At 47.2% G+C, this 19,632-nt stretch overlaps 1 protein-coding gene and 1 long non-coding RNA gene across 2 annotated transcripts in view; one reads left to right on the top strand and one right to left on the bottom strand.

Moving 5' to 3' along the window:
- LOC117884407 (rho guanine nucleotide exchange factor 5-like) overlaps positions 1-13,074 on the bottom strand; it is a 48,445-nt gene extending 35,371 nt beyond the window's left edge. Inside the window, exon 1 of the mRNA XM_034784785.1 lies at positions 12,896-13,074. Coding sequence (XP_034640676.1) covers positions 12,896-13,033 — 138 coding nt within the window. The 5' untranslated portion in view covers positions 13,034-13,074. The remainder of the gene's footprint in view (positions 1-12,895) is intronic.
- Positions 13,075-14,714: 1,640 nt separating this feature from the next.
- On the top strand, positions 14,715-18,522 carry LOC117870816. The gene is made up of 3 exons (XR_004644046.1): positions 14,715-15,002; positions 16,570-16,627; positions 16,738-18,522. It is a non-coding gene; the product is annotated as an uncharacterized LOC117870816 (long non-coding RNA).
- The last annotated feature ends 1,110 nt before the right edge of the window (positions 18,523-19,632 follow it).

Here is a 19,632-nt window from a genome sequence, read left to right as displayed (position 1 = left end):
ACGAGCCCTAGAATGCCAAATTATTCTTTGGAAGGAAGAGGGTAATTGAGATCAGATGCTTGAGCATGTTCCTCCAATGCTGGGTTTCTACATTAATAATGCACTGGTTTTCTGCATCTATGCATTTATTCAGCTTGAGCCTGGACTCGACCTCCATCCATTTGGAGTAGGCCGTAAAATGGCCTCATGACTTTTCATGTTGTTTCAGAGCATCAGCTAAATTATGCCAGTAATTATGCACAGAAAGTGCAAGCAACGATTTGTCATTCTTGTCAAATATTTTGCAACAAAACCAGAACACTTTGTCAGTTGATTTCAAGTAAACTAACCAATGTTGATTCACTTTCTCACCATTCTCAAGCACTCTTTCGCAGTGCGACTTTGAGAAGTGTCACTTCTGCTCATTTACTGGAAACATCATATCCTTGGTTTTGCCCGGCTCATTCAAAATTGTACGATCAATATCGGCAGAGTTTAGGATTGCTGGCCATAAAGCAGAATCTGATGTATCAATTTGTGGTGCGCAATTTTTCTCATTGCTGTTTCTGTCATCATGCGAGGCTGATTCTTCTTTATCATTACTCTCCTTTTCATATGGAGTCATTTTCATGCGAGACACATTCTTCTTTATCATCACTTTCCTTAATGCCACCAGGCAAACTGGACGATTCTCCATCACTTTCCTCACATTTCCATTCCTTACCTTAGTAATAGGACTTCCATCGTTTATGCTTCGCTCCACATTTTCTTCGGCACTGGGATGATTGCTACTGCCTAAAGCCCGGTATATGTTGTTTTGTTTCAGATATTTTCCCATCAAATTTTCCCCTTGCTGCAAACTAGATTGCAACTGAGCTCTTCATTTCCTATATTGAGCTCCTGAAGGCTTCTTCAGGGGCATCTTTTATTTTCTACAGGGGAAAACAGACAGTATTAGGGAGAGCAAAAGTCTATTTTCTCAGTCTTAGAAAATCATCAAACACTACGTGTCAAGCTTGGCAAAAGAAGTAACAGTATTTCTTTTATATTGTTGTGTAGATAGGAGTTTGATAGATATCTCTGGCATCTCACTAAATATGTCCTTCATTAGTAACTATTTACACTCTTCAAGTCTTAAAACATAAGTACACTTTCACAATTACCCAACAAAACAAGTTTCACAATGTTGCAGCTGGGCTCTCACTTCACTTCATTCTTACACTCACTGACTGGAGATGCCCCGCCCCTTATATATCCATGAGGGCCTGGCTAACAACTTTCTAGGAAGTTCAAGGAAAATGTAGTTCTCAGAAAGTCTGCAAGGTTCCACAAGATTCTACAAAGGTCCAGAACATTCTAGGTGGTTAGTGAAAAATGAATCCACATATGGAATACCTGAAACATTTTACTTCAAAGATTGTATTTTCACTTTTGTGGCAAACGACAGCCCAACACCCCCGGCAGTCACCTGGGTCTCCTTCCCTTAAATTTGGCCCTGCGTCACAGCAGATAGGAAGGAGACAGAGGGAGGACAATGTATGGGCAAAGCTCCCCCTCATTCCCAGCAGTTGGGACAGAGAGTTCTAAAGGCGCCTACGGGCCTAAGGCCGAGCCAAAAGAATTAAAGATCCAGGGATATTTCACTGGCAGCCAGTAGGGAGTGCTCTCGGCTTCTCCCCAGGGTGCTGTGCATCTTTTGCCTCTGCTGCCAAGTAGAAGGCTTAGTCCTCAGGCTAGTAGGTGTCTGCTAATTAAGCACCAAGAACAGCAAATTCAGACCTGAACCTGAGCATGCCATGACCATGTTAGAGCTGGATATGATCATAAGCCATCTGATTTAAGTGTAAAGAGACTTACCCATATACTGTAGGCCCTTTAGAATGATACTCCAATTCCAAAGGTATAGCATCCATATTTTGCACCTGCCATTATTAGTAGCAGTATTACAGTAGTATACAACTGAGATCAGGGCCTCAGTTGTGTGAGGCGCTGAACTAACAGTAGTCAGAGGCAGTCCCTTCCCTGAGAAGCTTACAGCCTCATTAGACAGGACAGACCAAGTGCGGAAAAATTATCCCCATTTTACAGCTGGGGAACAGAGGCAGAAAAATCACTTCACTTGTCCCAGGTCACACAGGCAGTCTGTGCCAGAGTCTGAATTTGAGCTGAGATCTCCTGACTCCCAGTCAGTGCTTAACAACCAGACAAGCCTTCCTCTAACATTCCCTCACAAAAATCCTCCACTGATAACCCCCAGGAAGGAATGGTCAGGCAGCTCCTCATGGTGCTCCAGAATCCAGCACTAAGCAATCAAAGTGACAAATGAAAAAAGGCAACCAAAATGAATGAACAAAGAAAAGTTGTGAAACAAGCAACACCATATGGATGGCAACACACTGGAAAGATGTCTTTGCGTAATCACAGAGTGCTATAACCACAGAGATGACGCCTCATTCATGCGGTTTTAAAATAATACAGTTATTCTGTTTTCATGGATGGTGGCTATCATAGGCAGGGGGAGGCTGTCTCTCCCCAGACAGCCTAGTGTGGCCCCACCCACGCTCCACCCCCAGGCCAGGCCCCCTCCTGGAGTTCCCAGCGCTCTGCCCTGGCTGGCCTAGGCTCACTGGGGCTGGGCAGGCCTGCCTCCCATAGGGACTGGAGGTGGCTCATGCTGGGGCTGCGCTGCCCGCCGGATGCTCAGACTGTGCCGCTCAGCGCACGAGGGCTGGGGGCGCTGGGGCTTTTGGAGCCATATAACTCTTTAGCATATTTGGCTATATCACAGAGATCATACTGTTAACCCAGTTGTTCAGTGAGTTCACTTCCTCAATAATCTCCTATTTAACCAAACACTCACATTCCTCTGCTATTTTATTTCAGGGTTAATACGATCTTACATGGTAGCTGCATTTTGGTGGCTCCCTGTGGTGAGCATTGCTGGGATGTGTTACAGCAATGGGTTTCAACCTGTGGTCTGCAGACCCCTGAGAGTCTGCAGACTATGTCTAAGATTTCCAAAGGGGTTCACACCTCCATTCAAATTTTTTTAGGGACCTGCAAATGAAAAAAGGTTGAAAACCACTGTGTTATAGTGTACAGGCTTATACCATTCCCACCTACTAAATACCTCACTGGTTTTCTTCTGCAAGCTCTTCTGTATACAAGTTACCTACCTCTTTAAATAACTACTAGTGAAACCAAGGTTTTCAAAAATGGGTGCCTGAAGTTAGGGTCCTAAGTCCATAGTGAGGCACCTAAATAGGTGGCTTTCAAATGCAACTGCAGAATTGCCAACCCCATGTGTTCAAAAATCATGAGCCAGGCCCCCCAAAAGCATGAGATTATCTTAAACTCATGAGATTTTAAAAAATGATAAACTGGAGGCTCTTTGCTTTCTGATTTGAACCTTTTAGATTACACTCAGATCCCATATTCAAGCTTTTCTCTGCAACCATGAGGCCTAGACATTTTTAATGAAAGCTGAGATTCTCACATAATCTTGCAACTGCAGGAGCTGTGGCTTTAAGAACACCACCAAATATTGTGATGCTTGTGAGAAAATCACACGCTGTGGCAACGCTGCAAATGTTCAATCACAGCAGACTCATTTAGGAGTGGATTTAGGAACTTAACATTAGGCACCCATTTTTTTAAACCCTTGTCTGAAGACTACTGTATAACCCAACCATGGGACCAAGGCTCTATCACAGGGGTGAGCAAACTTTTTGGCCACATTGGGGTTGCAAAACTGTATGGAGGGCCAGGTAGGGAAGGCTGTGCCTCCCCAAACAGCCTGGCCCCCGCCCCTATCCACCCCCTCCCACTTCCCGACCCCTGACTGCCCCCCTTATAACCCCCCACCCATCCAACCCCCCCTGCTCCTTGTCCCCTAACTGCCGCCTCCAAGGACCCCACCCTCTATCCAACCCCCCTGCTCCCAGTACCTGACTGCTCTGACCCCTATCCACACCCGTGCCCCTTGACAGGCCCCCCGGGACCCCACGCCTATCCAACCCCCCCGTTCCCCGTCCCCTGACTTCATCCACACCCTGCCCCCTGACAGGCCCCCGCAGGACTTCCACGCCTATCCAAACCCACCCTCCTTGTCTCCTGACCGCCCCCCAGAACCTCCACCCCATTCAACCACCCCCTGCTCCCTGTCCCCTGACTGGCCAACCAGCACCCCCCGCTCCTTATCCAACCCTCCCGGTTCCCTTCCCATGCCGCTCAGAGCAGCATGTCTGGCAGTCTCGCCACCCGGCTGGAGCCAAACACGCTGCCGCACTGCTCGGCAGGAGCGCACAACCCTGCCACCCAGAGCACTGCCCACGTGATGGCGTGGCTGCAGGGGAGAGGGAACAGTAGGGGAGGGGCCAGGGACTAGCCTCTCCGGCTGGGAGCTCAAGGGCCGGGCAGGACGGTCCCACGGGGCCGCCGTAGTTTGCCCACCTCTGCTCTATCAGGTCCATACCATTATTACTACCTTAGTAACATTTCCCCCCTTGCAACATACAGGCCTGAAAAGTTATACTTTGCCACAGTGTTGTTTCTCTCAGCATAAGAAGCGTAGCTTTTGATTTTAGCACAGAATGGTTACTAATCTTTTTGCATGGACTTGCTGCAATAGTTCTGTAGTCAGATCCTGCCTCTATTTTGAATTTGCTTTTTGTTCATTTCCACTGTCACAAATCAATCTATTGTAGAACTTTGCTGTTTAAATTGATGTATCAAGGGACAACAGAGAACTCTTTCCCCACTTCCTCCCCTGTTGTATTCTTATGAATATATTTTGTTTTTGTATTGCTTTGTTACTAGTGCTGGACAAGACATGCTTCTGTCAAATGCCTGCTTGTACTGCATGCATGTCCACCACCCCTTGTACTAGACACTTTTTTCCATTTCGCTCTGACTGCCACAAACAAATCTTGACTCTGTTGCTTGTTGTTTACCTTTGGTGCTTATCTTCATGCCTTGACCTTATTTTTGTTGTGTACAGAGAAGCACCATAGAGGTGCATGCTATTTTGCATGGAGACAGACAGTTGACAACTACTTTTCACAAGCTCCGAAAACATCCAGCAGACGACTCAGCTGTCACATTATTCTCCCACATAATCACAGTCTAAGGCTGCCTTTTAGGGTCATGACCCACTCTTGTGACTGGGTACTGCACATATCATGCCGATGAAATTGGCTTGTCTGGCTTTGTTGGTCCTAGATAAGCCAACTTCATGGCCCCAGTGTGTATCCAGATTTCTTGTCCTCATTCCCTGTGGCTGTAGAGGACTCGAGAAGTGGAAACAAGTAACATTGCTTGCTGTGCAGAGAGGAGAGGAGAAGGTGAATCAGAGGGGGATCTCTGAGAACGTCTCAACTTCTTAAGGGAAATCCTCTAGGCACAGAGAGGGACTAGGCTGGATGATGCCTTGAGAGAACCCAATGGCAAAGATGCGGAGTGCAGTGTTGAACCAGACTTCCACAGAAAGCACCTGGCATTTCTAGCTTTCTCTTCAGCTCATCACACTGGTACTGGATGGCTTCAGAGGTGAAAATAGTGTCTCTGCATTACCTGTGCCTTGAGGAAGCCCTCTCAGGCTCATTACGAGGGTAGGTTACCTGTCCTCTGAACCATTCCTTTTCCCAGAGCCTCCTTTCCCTGAATTGTATCATGACGTACAGCCCCAGTTTGGTTCTGTGCTGTACTGCGGCCTCCACACATTGCTGTCCCCCAAGCCCCAAACCCTGCTATGTATGTTCCTAACACATTTCATCCCCTCCCCCTGGCCTCTCCTAGCCAGTATCTGAATCCTAACACTCCCTCCTTCATCAAATGGTTTCCTAAGGAAAATGGAAAGTTAGCTATCTGAAAACTTCCACCACATTTTTTCCCTACCATTTTCTAACAGCTCCCAAGACTGAAATACTTACTGCAAGTACGGATATGTCTAACATGGAATGTGCACAGGGGTGGTGGGGACATATGGTGGCAGTGGACAGGGGCAGAGTTATTATTACTAATTATTTATATACAACTAGCGCCCACAGGATCAAAACTCCATTGTGCTAGGCATCATGAAAACACAGAGCGAGAGACTGCCCCTGCCCCAAAGAGCTTACAATATAGTTTCAGACACAAAGCAACAAGTGAATAAAACAAACAATGCAAGGCAATATCTATATATACAGTGTGTTGGAATGTTTATATATATAAAAAACATTTTATATATATATAAAATAAGAAAACACCGAGTGGTGTGTGTGTGTGTGTGTGTGTGTGTGTTTCAAATTATTTTGATACTTGCCTTTTTTATTTAAAGATTTTTCTCCCTTTTACGATACGTATCTAAACATCTTAATTTTATATTAACAAAACAGATTTGAGTAGATTTGATTTGATTACTGATGGAAGATGTAACAGTAGCTATTGGAGTTAGGGACACCTGCCACCTTGTGGCAGCCCTGAACAATGGCAACATCCAATGTGCTGTACAAATGCCTGTAACCTAGACTCAGCTCTTGTGTCCTGGGTCATCTTGTAAAGTTCATGTTATTATCCCAGCACTTTTGAGACTTAGAATTATCACCCCACTGCCAGGAACCAGCTCTGAGGAGAACCCTCAGGAGGCCTGGGCAGAACACTTCCTTCTTTGACCTGGACCAGATCCCATACGCTGGGGTGGCAGGTTTGTATAATTTTTGCTGGGGCCCAGAACGGATCCAAGTCCCGCCCCACCACATCTGCCTTGTAAGCCGATACATTTTTACATTATTTTTAAAAATATGTGAGGGCTCTGGTGTGGGGCTGGTGATGAGGGGTTTGGGTTGTGGGAGGGGCTCAGGCAGAGGGTTGGTGTGTGGGGGTAAGGGCTGGAGGGGTGGGGCTAGGGATGAGGGGTTCACGGTGCAGGAGGGGAATCAGGGATGGGGGAGAGGATTAGGGTGCAGGACGATGAGGGCCGGGGATGAGGGGCTTGGGATGTGGGAGGGGGTCAGGGCTAGGGCAGAGGGTTAGGATGTGGGGGAATGAGGGCTCGGGCTGGGGATGAGGAGTTTGGGATGTGGGACGGGCTCAGGGCTGGGGCAGAGGGTTCAGGTGCGAGGGTGAGGTCGGGCCAGGAATTCAGGATTCAGGGTGCAGGGGGGGCTGAGGTAGAGGGTGGGGGTGCAGGGGGGTGAGAGCTCTGGCTGGGGGTGCAGGCTCCGGGATGGGGCAGGGCTGGGGATGAGGAGTTTGGGGTGCAGGCAGGTTGCCCCGGGGCTGGGGACAGAGAGGAGGACATCCCCTAGCTCTCTCCCCACCAGCAGCAGCGAGCTCCAGGGGAGGGGCCCCTCTTTCCCTCTCAGCAGCACACTTACCCCACACCACTGTCACTGCATGTACTCCTAGGGCCCCTCTCAGGTCCAGGAAACCCTCCCCTGTGGTGTGTGCTGGGGGGGCTGCCATGTGTGCGCCTCCTCCCCTGCTGCTGCCCCCACTGGGGATGAGGAGTGGGGCTGCCCTTTGCCCAGCATGGGCAGGAGTGGTGACTGTGGGCAGCGGGGGAGGGGGAACCTGTGCTGGTGTAGGGTCCTGCCGGAAAAGGGAAGGGTCCGAGGCAGAAGGGCAGGGGCAGGGTCAGCCTGCCTGGCACCTGTGGGTGGGGGACACTAGGACCTTGCGGCAGCAGTTGATGTCGGGAGCAGCACGGAGCCACTTGCTTGAGGCAAGGATGCTCCAGGGCCCAGGGGAGGTGCGTATGGGCAGGAGGTGGAGCCGGGGGAGAGACCCAGCCCCGAATATTAGTGGAGCCGGGCCCCTGGGCTCCGCACATTGCTGGAGCCCAAGCACCACAAGTCCATATAACTCGCCGCCTCTGCCCATACGCAGGGCCGGCTTTAGGCCAATTCCACCAATTCCCCCGAATCGGGCCCCGCGCCTAAGAGGGCCCCGCGCCCAGTGGCAGGGCCGCCGGGGTAGGGGCAAGTGGCCGAGAATCCCTTCCCTGGCTAGAGGCTCCTTTTTAATTTTTACTCACCCGGCAGCGCTCCGGGTCTTCGGCGGCACTTCAGCGGCGGGTCCTTCACTCGCTCTGGGTCTTCGGCAGCACTTCGGCAGCAGGTCCTTCAGTGCCACCAAAGACCCGGAGCGAGTGAAGGACAAACTGCCGAAGACTACGAGTGCCGCCCGGTGAGAACAAGCCCCACATGTTTTTTTACGTGGTTTTTTTTTTCAGTCATCCCTGCCGGGGCCCCGTCAAAACTGTTCGAATCGGGCCCCGCACTTCCTAAAGCCGGCTCTGCCCATACGCTTTTTGGTGGTTAGGCTGCCAATCAAGACAAAACTTTCCAGAACTGGGCTGCTGCCCTTTTTCCTGTGAAATGATTCAGCTGCAATTCCCTAACCCTTGAGAGGCCTCCTCTCCTGACCTGATCCAGCTCTGGAAACATCCTGGCTGAGGCTGACCCAATCCAATTTAGACACAACCACAAAGGCATGGTTACAGACTCTCCTTTCCTAATCTGATCCAGTTCTGAGGCACCCTCAGTAACTAAGCAGCAGATGGTTCCACCTGTCCTCCAAATCCAGTTCAAAATATACCCTCCAGTGTCTGCGTCCTCTGCTTGATGCAGTCAGGTTCCCATTCACTCTCTAGTGACCAGGTCACCAAACACTTCTTCCTGGTTGAATCCATCTGGAATACATCATCAGGGAGCTAGTTTATAGCTACCTCCTCTGGCTCAATCCAGCTCCATCATGCCCTCTGAGGACCAGGTTGCAGATGTCTCCTCGTCGGTTCCATCCATATCCCATACACTTTCCACTAATGACCTCTACGCACCTTCTTACCCTGGCCTCTTCCATCTCCAAAACACCCACTAAGAACCAAGTCACAGAAACCTGCTTTCTGTCCTGATCCAGTTCTAAACCTTGTCCAGCTCCAGAGCCAACACCTTCCTCCCCTAACCCTAGGCAGCTCTGATGCACTCTCCAGAGCGGGGGTCACAGACTCTGCCCTTCTCTGTGCCTATTCAGCTCTAATGCATCCTCCAGTGTTATGGTCACACACCCTCCTCCCATGTCCTGGCTGAGCTCAGAACCATCCTTCAACACTGGTGTCACAGGCGCTGCTGCCGCAATCCGATCCAGCTCCTGTCTCCCCGCTAGTAATTCCCCTATAGTTGTATTTGCATACAAATATTTAAAAGTTAACAGATGAATTAGGTGGGGAGGGAGAAGTATTTTTATTGACAGACTAATTCAGGAGGTTTTCAAGGGGGTCACAAGGTGATTACATGGGGGTCACAAGCTGTCAACTCTGTGGGACTGACAGCTGCCAAGCCCTCATTAAATTAAGTTAAATTAGCCGCCCCCCCCCCCATTTTTAATTTATAAGGCGGGGAGGGGTCACATTCAGAGGCTTGCTGTGTGAAAGGGGTCACCAATACAAAAAGTTTGAAAACCACTGGACTAATTCAACTACACGAGCAGGAGAGCCAGAAACTCCTGTGAGCTGAAAAGACCAGTTCAGACAGGTTATCACAGACCTGCACCCACACAACTCAATCCGTAAAACAAGTTAAGAGCCCTACATCCACAGAGCAGAACACTGTTTCCTAGCAACTTTGGCCTGATGAGTGTCAGATACAGCGCAACCAGGTCACTACCCCTTCTCACATGATCCAGCTTCAATGCACCCCGGCTGGATTAAACAACATCCTCCTCAGCCTGAATACACGGACCAGAATCCCATTTCTCAGGTCCTGCTCAGACCCCACTCCCCATCCCCAGCACAGAAACTGAGGGACATACTGACTTGGACACACATTTGTGCCCCAACTGCATATTCTGGGCCCACCCCCCACCGTAAATTACAGCATCACTTGAGGCTGCAGCATAAGCCTTCATGAAATTTAGGGAATGGTAATGGACAATGTATTGGACAACGGACAACAGATAGGAGTTTGCAATGCAATATTCCAGCAAAAATGGCCTGTGTAATTCTGATAGCAGATGGCTCTTTAACCTAGCAGGAAAAGGCACAACAAGATCCAATGGCTGGAAACTGAAGCTAAACAAATTCAGACAAGAAATAATAAGGCACACATTTGTAACAGTGAGGGTAATTAACAATTTTGGAACAATTTATCTGTGGATGTGGTAGATTTTCCATCACTTTAAGTCTTTAAATCAAGACTGGGTGTATTTCTAACAGAAAGTTCAAACAGAAGTTTTGAGCTTGGTATCTAAATTATTAGGTGAGGTTCTTTAGCCTGTGGTATACAGGAGGTCACACTTGATGATTGTATCGGTCCCTTCTGGCCTCAGAAGCTATTAATTTGGAGCTGCATAAGCAGAGGCTTCACATCCTGGAGCAGGGAGTCAATGCTCCCTCGCTACATGGCTCAAACATGGACACAACTACATCTGTATCACTGAATTCATTTCTGGGTACCTCATTAGCAGAAAGAAAATAGGGAGTTCAGAGAAGAGCAACAACAATGAAAACAACTAGGGAGGCTGGAGGGATTGACTTCTGGGAAGAGACTATTAAATTATCTAAACATGTTTAATTTAGCTAAACAGTCACTAGGTGGTGGGCATGATAACATGGAATTGGGAGAATAACTCAAAACAATGTATTTGCTTCATTTTGCTAGTTGGAAATTGTCTGTCAACAGGCCACGGGTTTTTTTTTCTGATTTGTTCACCATACAAAGTTGGAGCTATTTTGATTAGATACGTACATCACAAAGTAAATTTTGCTTCCCTGATGGGATGTCTGGTGTGAATACTCAAGTCTGAATTCAAAAATCACTTTCCATAAATATTTTACAATCTTTCTTAAACTGTGCCTTGCTAGGATAACCATGCAAAGTGAACACAAAAGGGGCATCAACACAAATGGAGAAAGTTCATTTTAATTTTTTTCAGATTAACATTTGTAGAAAACTTTTTGCCATGTGCACCCACCCCTCGATAGCAGTCTAGAACTCTTTGAAAAGAGTGAATCCCAAAGAAGGAGCGGAATTATTAGGGCAGTGCAAGAGACTATGACTCAGAATAGTGGGATGAAATTAGGAAAGGCCTGAATATCAGGAATAACTTTCTGTCAGTGAGATGGATTAGGCTGTGAAATAGCTTCCCAAAGAAAGTTCAGAAGCCCAATTGCTTGGGGCAATTAACACATGACTGGACAGCTGTGTGAACTACTAACATGAATATAGGGGACAATCCCACATTAGCAGAGTGACGGACTGGATCTGAGCTAGCAGGGCTTGTCCATCCATAGGGATGAGGAGTATTTTTCTCCTGAAATGCAGTTTCAACTTAATGGTCTGGGTCACATGTGTCTCTTCCCTGAAACCTTACTCAATTCTGATACACTGAATGGAGTATGGATCACACATATACTTTTCCCCTGAACCAGTCCAGCTCACATTCACCCTCCAGGAATGGGATCGGAGCTCCTCCCCTCGTCCACTCCATCTCCAATAGATTATCCAATTAACAAGTCACCAGCTCCGTCTCTTCTGATGCTCTCCAGCTCCAAAACATGGCTAAGGACCACATGACAGAAACCTCTTCTCTGACCCAAGCCAGCTCTGCAATATCCTAAGGAACTGGCATACAGCCACCTCCTCCCCTGACTGTATACACTTCCATTATAACCCCTGGAACAGTCACAAATGCCTCCTCCTCACAACCAGTCCGTCTCAACAAATCTCTCCTTCCCATTCCCAATCCAGTAATCTCTATGGGGTCTACAGAGGCCTCCTTCCCAGATGTGACCCCGCTCTCACACAACCTCTGGGTCTCTGACAGGAGCACAACAGGAAGTGTGAGTGTTATGGGGAGGAGGGGACAGTGCAGTGAGAAATACGGGTGTTAAGGCTTTTAGGTAGGTTGTTGTGACCCCCCCCCCATGATGTCTTTGCTCGTCACATCAAGGTTGCTGGGGGAGGCACTGGAGGCAGGGATTTCCAAACTATTAGGAGAGCAAGAGGAGAAGCGTAGTATTCAGGTACACTGAACCTCACTCTCCTGACTTCCAGCAAACTCCTTCATGCCATAAAAGTCATAAGACTCAGCAAATAAACTGACGAAGAAAACAAAGTGTCCAGAGTTCAGACAGTCCAGAGCCCCCAGTCCTGGTCCTCAATGGCCGCCTCTGGCCGAGAGTTAGCAGACACCAGACTCGGAGGACAGAGTGGGGGCTCTATTAAACTCTTTGCTGTGAACTGAAACCAGGACTAGACCTATCCTCAGGCCCTCGCTATTGTCAGGAGGATGGAAGGGGGAGGGGGATGGGAAGAAAGGAGATTTACTCCTTGGGCATTAAACCCAGGGTTTCTGCTTCCTGTACTTTTAGGGGCACTCTAACCTCTGCAAGTTGAATAGAACGCCTGGTTACTTTGCCCACAGGGCTCCACCCACTGGGATTTGAACCAGGCCCCTTTGTTACTGTCCCTAAGGACGCAGATCTGCCGATGACTGAACCCAGAACTCCCAGGATGCCCTCTCCTGAGGGGTCTGTTTCAGGTGAAGACTGAATCCAGACTCTGCGGATACTGTCCCCAGGGAGATATCCACTTTAAGAATTAAACTCAGCCCCCTGATGGCTATGCTTGAGGGAGGGAAATATACCTAAGAACCAGGCCCCTATTTATTATCCCAGGGGAGGGAATACTCCCTGGAGATTTCACTCTGTATCCTAAAATGGTGGGCTGATCTCCTCCCTCTCTCCTGGCTGCTTTGGTGAAGTTGCCTGTCAGATACCATTACATTCTTGATTAAATCTTCTGACACGGCTCAGCTGGAATTCCTATACAAGGCCTCATATCTCTCCCTCCCCAATTCCCCCAGGAATGTGGCAATAAAGCAAAGTTTTCCCTCGCATACTACTGCTAAGAGAGACAGAATCCGGTTCTCTTACCTGCTGGGTGTCATATCCTTGATTTTTGGGCCAGTGCTTTGCTTTGAGCCCAGTTCCGGTAGCTGCTCCTGCTGTCGCTTCTGCAATTGGAATCAGGTTTAAGTTTTTCTGTCTTCCCTGAGGCTGAAGGTATTTCATTTGTGTCTAACTTTTCAGGTGAGTAGGGCACACCTACTCTAGCTGAGAGAGACAGGAAGCAAGGAGAGCTACAGGCTGATTGGTCTTCTCTGCAGTGCAGAGTCTAGTAAGGAAATACAGAACTCACAATCACAAACCAAGTTAAGAGAGGAGAGAGAGAAAGCTGAGCACAAAGAAAAGTGAAAGAATAATACAAGGAGACAAAAGGGGATGAAAGGAGAGACAGGAAGGAACGTTACAACCTTAGATTATATTATTTACCCATTAAGAAGTCACCACACTTTTAAAAACTAAAAAGTCTGAGTCTGGGATTTTTCTGGTGGCAAAGCTAGTGCTTGGGCCAGTATCATCTAGAAATGTAAAGTTGAATCTCAATTGGTTTGCTTTTTTATTTCACCTTAAAAACCTAAACGGATCCAATATTGCCAGCCTCAACCATTCAACAATCAGGCCCCAAGAAATAATGGCTTAAAATCATGGGGTTTTTTTTTTATTTTTAAATAAGAAGTGTGTGTGTGTGGGGGGGGGGAAGTTAATTTGTGCTTTCTGGCTTCTGAGCCTTAAGGGCCCACTTGAGTCATGTCTTCAAGCATTTCTCTACAAACATGAGGGCTAGAGACTTTATTTTTAAACAAAAGCAGATATTCTCATGCCAAGTCTTAAGCTCCAACAGCTGGACCTCAAGAGAAAACACCAAATCTTGTGTGAGTTGGCAACACTGCAGATGACAGAAATAAAAGGAACAAGCAGCAGGGTTCCACTTCTGCAGCAGGAGACTGTGGGGAACCTAAGGACTACCACTGGGATTTTCAATGGGGTCTAAGGGCGTTAGGCACCCTAAGCCCATAGAAATTCAGTGGGGTTTGGAACTCTAACTGCCTTCAGATCCTTTGAAACTCCCAGCCCACAACAAGCACACACACACACACACACACGCACACAGGTGCATGCATAACATGAGTCAGTTAAATATCCTAAGGAATCATCTCATGAACCCTTCCCCATAGCCCTGTGCATAGGGGTGGGATGAGGGTGGACAGGAATCAGCTACATGTGGAGGAAATGCAGAGGCTATCCCTCTCTGTTAGGCAGGTTACAGCGAGAGCTGGGTGAAATATTTTGACCAAAACTTTTTTCGGTGAAATATGCAGATTCAGCCCCACTGAAACTTTAAATGAGTTAGTGTTGATTTTGACAAATTGTTTCAGCAAAAAACAAAACCTAAACAAATGGCAAAAATACAATCAAAATGGTTTGACTTCTTCAGATTGAAATGTTTTTATTTTTAAATTCAAAATGCCCTTTTGTTTCAGTTTCCTTTTTTTACAGTTGAAGTGTGTTCAAAAATCAGATGCATATTTTGTTTGACACAAATGAAATTTTTTCAACTTTCTGATTCACCAAAAATGTCTACCCAACTCATTTTTTCCCCCAGAATTGCCAGTGAACCAAAAATAATCTGTTATCCACCCCATTCTAGCTATAGCCCTCGAGAGATTCTGTAGGAAGTTCCTTCACTTGAGACAGAAAAGGAGTGGAGTGTGAGAATACAATGAAAAAAAAAAGGGAGGGGTGGTAGAAACCCAAGCAATAGAGGAGATAATGAGATGGCACAGGGTGAGGAGGTAGCAGGGGAAAATGAGATAATATGGATCCCAACTGCCCTTTGTTCCAGCCCCGTGGATAATGTCCCTCTCACAATTGACATCCTGGGATCAAAAGAGAAAAAAAAGACGGGCTACTGGTACATATCACTACATCCATCCTGCTGGTGCTTCTTTCATTGAGATCACCCTGATTCTATCCAAGTGAAAGATGGCAGCCTTCAGTACAAGCTTAACTGGTGACAATGAGGATCTGATTTCAAAAGAAGTTTGCCTGAGCGAGGGTCTCAGGAGCTGGCGCTTTGTGATTATATTTCCATCTGGAAGATAGGCAGCCACAAGCAGATATAAAGCATCGTAAAAAGGTAAGTTAACATTTTGGCCCATCGTTCTAGTGGAATCAGCTTATGTTTTTAAAATGAAGTCCAGAGGCTTATTTCCCATGCCATAGGTGTGCCACTTACAGCCACGTTTTCAGGAGGGTTCAGCACAGTCCTATTCCAAAGCTCATTGAAGCCAATCCAAGTCTTGCCACTGATTTCCATAGGCTTTGGACCAGGCCCAAATTTTGTGTGTGTCAGTTGTTGGGCTCCCAAACTTGAAGTATTGTGTGTCTGATTTGCACAAGGTACTGAGTGCCCACAGCTGCCATTGACTTACTGCTGTGAAAGGAGGCAGTGTGGCCTAGTGGATATAGCACTGGACTGGGATTCTGGGTGCTATTCCTGGTTTGGCCCCTGGGTGACTTTGGACAAATCACTTCCCTTTGCCTCAGTTTCTCCAGCTGTAAAATGGGGATAACGATACTGACTTCCTTTGTATAGTGCTTTGAGAACTACTGATGAAAAGTGCTATATAAGCGCTATTGTTAAATGACTAATATCCAAAATGCAAAATCATCAATGTATGTGTGTGTGCGCGCGCGCACGCGCATGTGTAGAAAACTGAAGATTTAGTTGCACCATATAGAAGTGACACTGAACTTTACCAGACTGTAGATTTTATAATAATCTTACATCAGGGAATGTCAGGAGTCACCTGACAAATAAAAGCAAAACAAAAGTAGCAGCACAAGAGGGCAAAGCAAAAATGAAACTATAAACAAAGAGCAATTACAGATTATTGGGACTCAAATCACTTTTTGTGTAGAGATTAAAAAAAAAGCTCAATTTTTTATTTTGTCCATTACACATAAAGATATACTATCCATTAGAAGCCACTAGGCTAAATTAATCTCTGGTGAAATTGACCTAGTTTCTTTTATGATGTCTCAGAGTTCGAGCAACTACTTTTGTGACACTTGAAATATCTGGGTTTTTCCATCTCATTTCCAAACAATTAGTTTTTTTTCATACAACAAATGTTTATTCAACACATATTGCTAAACCAAGTACAATTTGCTTTGTGTTTGCAATCAGTCCAGTACAACGAGCACTCAGTGTGACGAACAGTGTTTGGAGTGATGAGAAAAGTCAAATGAGTGCAAATACTATCCGTGCTCCCCTTTTGCTCAGAGTGAATGTTAGCACTTGTTCAATGTTTCATGAAAAAAAATCATCCACTCTAATAAGAAAGATAAAGACATGTAATTGTTGAATCAGCAACTGGCAGGAGTGACAGAAGCACATGTTTAGAAAATAAAAAGTACTTTAATCTTTTATATTAGTTTTTCATGACCCTAAAACTATCACCCCCAAAGTGTGGGGTTTTTTTGTTCTGGAAATATAACCACCTTATCTCTAGTGAAACTCCATTTTAACTCTCTGCTTAGATGATGGAGGTTGAAATAAACTATCTGACCTGCAACTCGATGTATTAAAAAAACAAAGTTTGTATTTTAAACTACGCGCTAAACAACACAGAGATAAGAAGCCCGAATATGATCAAACCAACACCAGTTTTACACTGATGAAATTTCATTGTCTTTAACAGATTCACTCTGGACTTGACTAACATAAGGAAGATCAGGATAAGGCCTGAAGTATTTCAGGTATAGAAGAGTAATTATTTGTTGCTCTTTGCTTGTGTGTGTAGCGAAAAGGAACTAAAAATGCTTTTCTTGTGATAACTCTTAATGTAATTCTCTCTTCCACTACACAGATGCTTGCTTGGAGTTGCTCAAATGAATACAGGACTTTATCTGGTAAAGGGCCTTTATTACATTTTAGACCTTTGCTCACTCAGACTGCAAGGAGAGCATGTAGCTGGTTTGGAATTAGGCCAGCCCTTTGGGGGAAGCTGAGGAAGCAATTCTACTTGTTAGATTAAGTTGTTTTCTGTCTCAGTGATTACTGTTTTCTGATTGGCTCCTTCCTGATTCTTTGTCAACTCTCTCTCGCTGAGTCTGGAAAGCTATGAGGGCTGCATACAGCAACTCACTTGCAAGCGATGACACATATAATGAGGTCGCAGTGACCTCGGCATACTGGCTTAGCGTGGCATGTCCAGGTGAAGCCTTAGAATTCCTCCCTGGCCTCAGAGTGCTTGAGACCCCAGACGCTGGAACATGTTTGTTTATGAGGCACTTCTAATTTTAATTTTGTTGGCAAGTTCATCAGCAAATTAGAGATCATGACAAGTATTTAACAGCCTTTGGAAAAGGATAGCATGGAGTGGTAACAGTATAGCAGGGTGCAAAGCCTACAGTTAGCTCTGATTAATATTGGGGGAGATTTTCAAAGGCACAGTTGGGGGCTAGATCCACAAAGGAAAAAGGCTCAGCATGGCAGTGCCTAACTTTTAGATGTTCTGCCACCTAGTGGAACAGTTAGGTGCCCAGGCACAGGGAGAGTTAGGCACCCCAGGGCTGGATTAACCTTTTATGGGCCTGGCGCCAAACATATTTGTGGGCCCCAATGGAGGCAATGAAGCATGGCTCAGGGAGATTAGTCCCCAGATCGAGGGGCTAGCCAGGGGCATGGCAGGGGCGGCCCCGCTCCGCCCAGTACGAGGGCACTATTTACAAACTGGCAGTTGCCAGATACACAGTGGCCCTGTGATTCCAGCATGCCCCTTCCCCTCAGGAGGCGGGTCCAGGCCATGCCACAGAGCTCCCCGCCCAACCCCCCACCCCGACTCCTTATGGCCAGAGCCCCCCAGGACCCACTATGCCCAGTGCCCCCCCAGACCTCCCTCAGAAATGCACAGCAACCTGCACAACACTACCCCTGCCCAGCACTCCCCTGCCCACAGCCCCACCACAACTGCCCAGCACCCCCTACAGAACCTCCACTCCCTATTGTCCCAACACATACATCTTCCCCGCCCCCTTACAGTCCAGCACCTCCCTGCCCAGACTCCGCAGAAACCCACTCCCCCACTCTGTGCCTCCCAGCTGCACTCACCGGCCCTGCTAGGAGGTGACTGTCTGCTGGACTGAGCCAGCAGCGCAACCAAGGCTGGTCCCGGGGCCGGGAATCGCTCTGTCCCTTCAGGAGTGCTGCGATCAGCCAGGCCAAGGCCTGCCTCGGCCGGGCTCCCTCAAGACGCACTTGCCTGGAAGGGTCCAGACAAGCCCACCACACTGTCCCCCCCCCCAGGCTGAGACTGGCCAGGCTTCTGCACCAGTCCCAGGTGGCTCAGCTCCGGGGAGACAGGTGGGGTCCTACAGGCCTGGAGCCAGAGGTGCACTGGGCTTCTGAGCATGGGCCCAGCTCCATGGAGCCACTGGCACCATTGTAAACCTGGCACTGTCTATGACTAGGTCAATGAGACAGAGAGGATGACTCTATAACACTGTGGTTGGGCACTGAGATGGAGACCTGGGTTCAAGACCCTGCTTCACATCAAGGAGAGGAAGGATTTGAATATGCATATTGAGCAGATGTGTTCAGAGAACTATTCACCATGACACCAAGATCTTTTTCTTGAGTGGAAACAGCTAATTTAAACACCATCATTTTGTATATATAGTTGGGATTATGGTTTCCAATATGCATTACTTTATATTTATCAACACTGAATTTCATCTGCTATGTTGTTGCCCAGTCACCCAGTTTTGTGAGATCCCTTTGTAACTCTTCACCATCTGCTTGGACTTACAAAACCACCGAGGCTAGTTATCATCTGCAAACTTTATCACAACACTATTTACCCCTTTTTCCAGATCATTTATGAATATGTTGAACCGTACCGGTCCCAGTACAGACCCCTGGGGGACATCGCTATTTACAACTCTGCATTGTGAAAGCTGACCATTTTGTTCCTGCCCTTTGTTTCCTGTCTTTTAACCAGTTATGATTAAGGCTGCATGTCTGTCATGGAAGTCACGGATTCTGTGACTTTCTGTGACCTCCGTGACTTCTGAAGTGGCCGGTGCTGGCTTAGGGGCTGTCCCAGGCTCCCTGCAGCTACCGGCTATCAGCATGTCCCTGCAGCTCCTAGAGGAGGGGCGGCCAGGGGGCTCCGTGCTGTCCGTGCCCGCTGATGTCACCCCCACAGCTCCCATTGGTAGGAAGCCTGCCAGCCCCGACAACCCTTTCCCCCCCACAACACCAGTGGGGGTCCTGGGCCACATCCCCCCCAGACCACCCCTGCCCAGCCCCCGCAGCCTCCCCCCCCAAGTTTTAGTTAGGGGTATACAGTAAAAATCATGGACAGGTCATAGGCCGTAAATTTTTGTTTATTGCCCGTGACCTGGCCATGACTTTTACTAAAAATACCCATGACTAAAACGTAGCCTTAGTTATGATCCATGAGAGGACCTTCCCTCAGCCCAACTACTTAATTTCCTTAAGGGCCTTTGATGTGTGACCTCGTCAAGTTTTTCTGAAAATCCAAGTACACTATAGTCAACTGGATCATCCTTATCTACATAGCATTCTCTAAGGATGACAAGAAGTAATAGATTTGTAAAGGGGAATCATGCCTCACCAAAGCCATATTGACTCTTCCCCCAATATTTGACAAAGGTGGTCAGATTGACAAGGTAAAGTCTAGTGATGAGTGCACTCTGCACATCTGGAGGACAGACAGTCTGATCAGGATGGATTCTGT

The sequence above is a fragment of the Trachemys scripta genome, chromosome 1, assembly GCF_013100865.1.
Source record: "Trachemys scripta elegans isolate TJP31775 chromosome 1, CAS_Tse_1.0, whole genome shotgun sequence".
In the NCBI taxonomy this organism is placed as follows: domain Eukaryota; kingdom Metazoa; phylum Chordata; order Testudines; family Emydidae; genus Trachemys; species Trachemys scripta.
The sequence above is the reverse complement of the archived record's forward strand: the minus strand, read 5'-3'. Positions and strand labels throughout refer to the sequence as shown.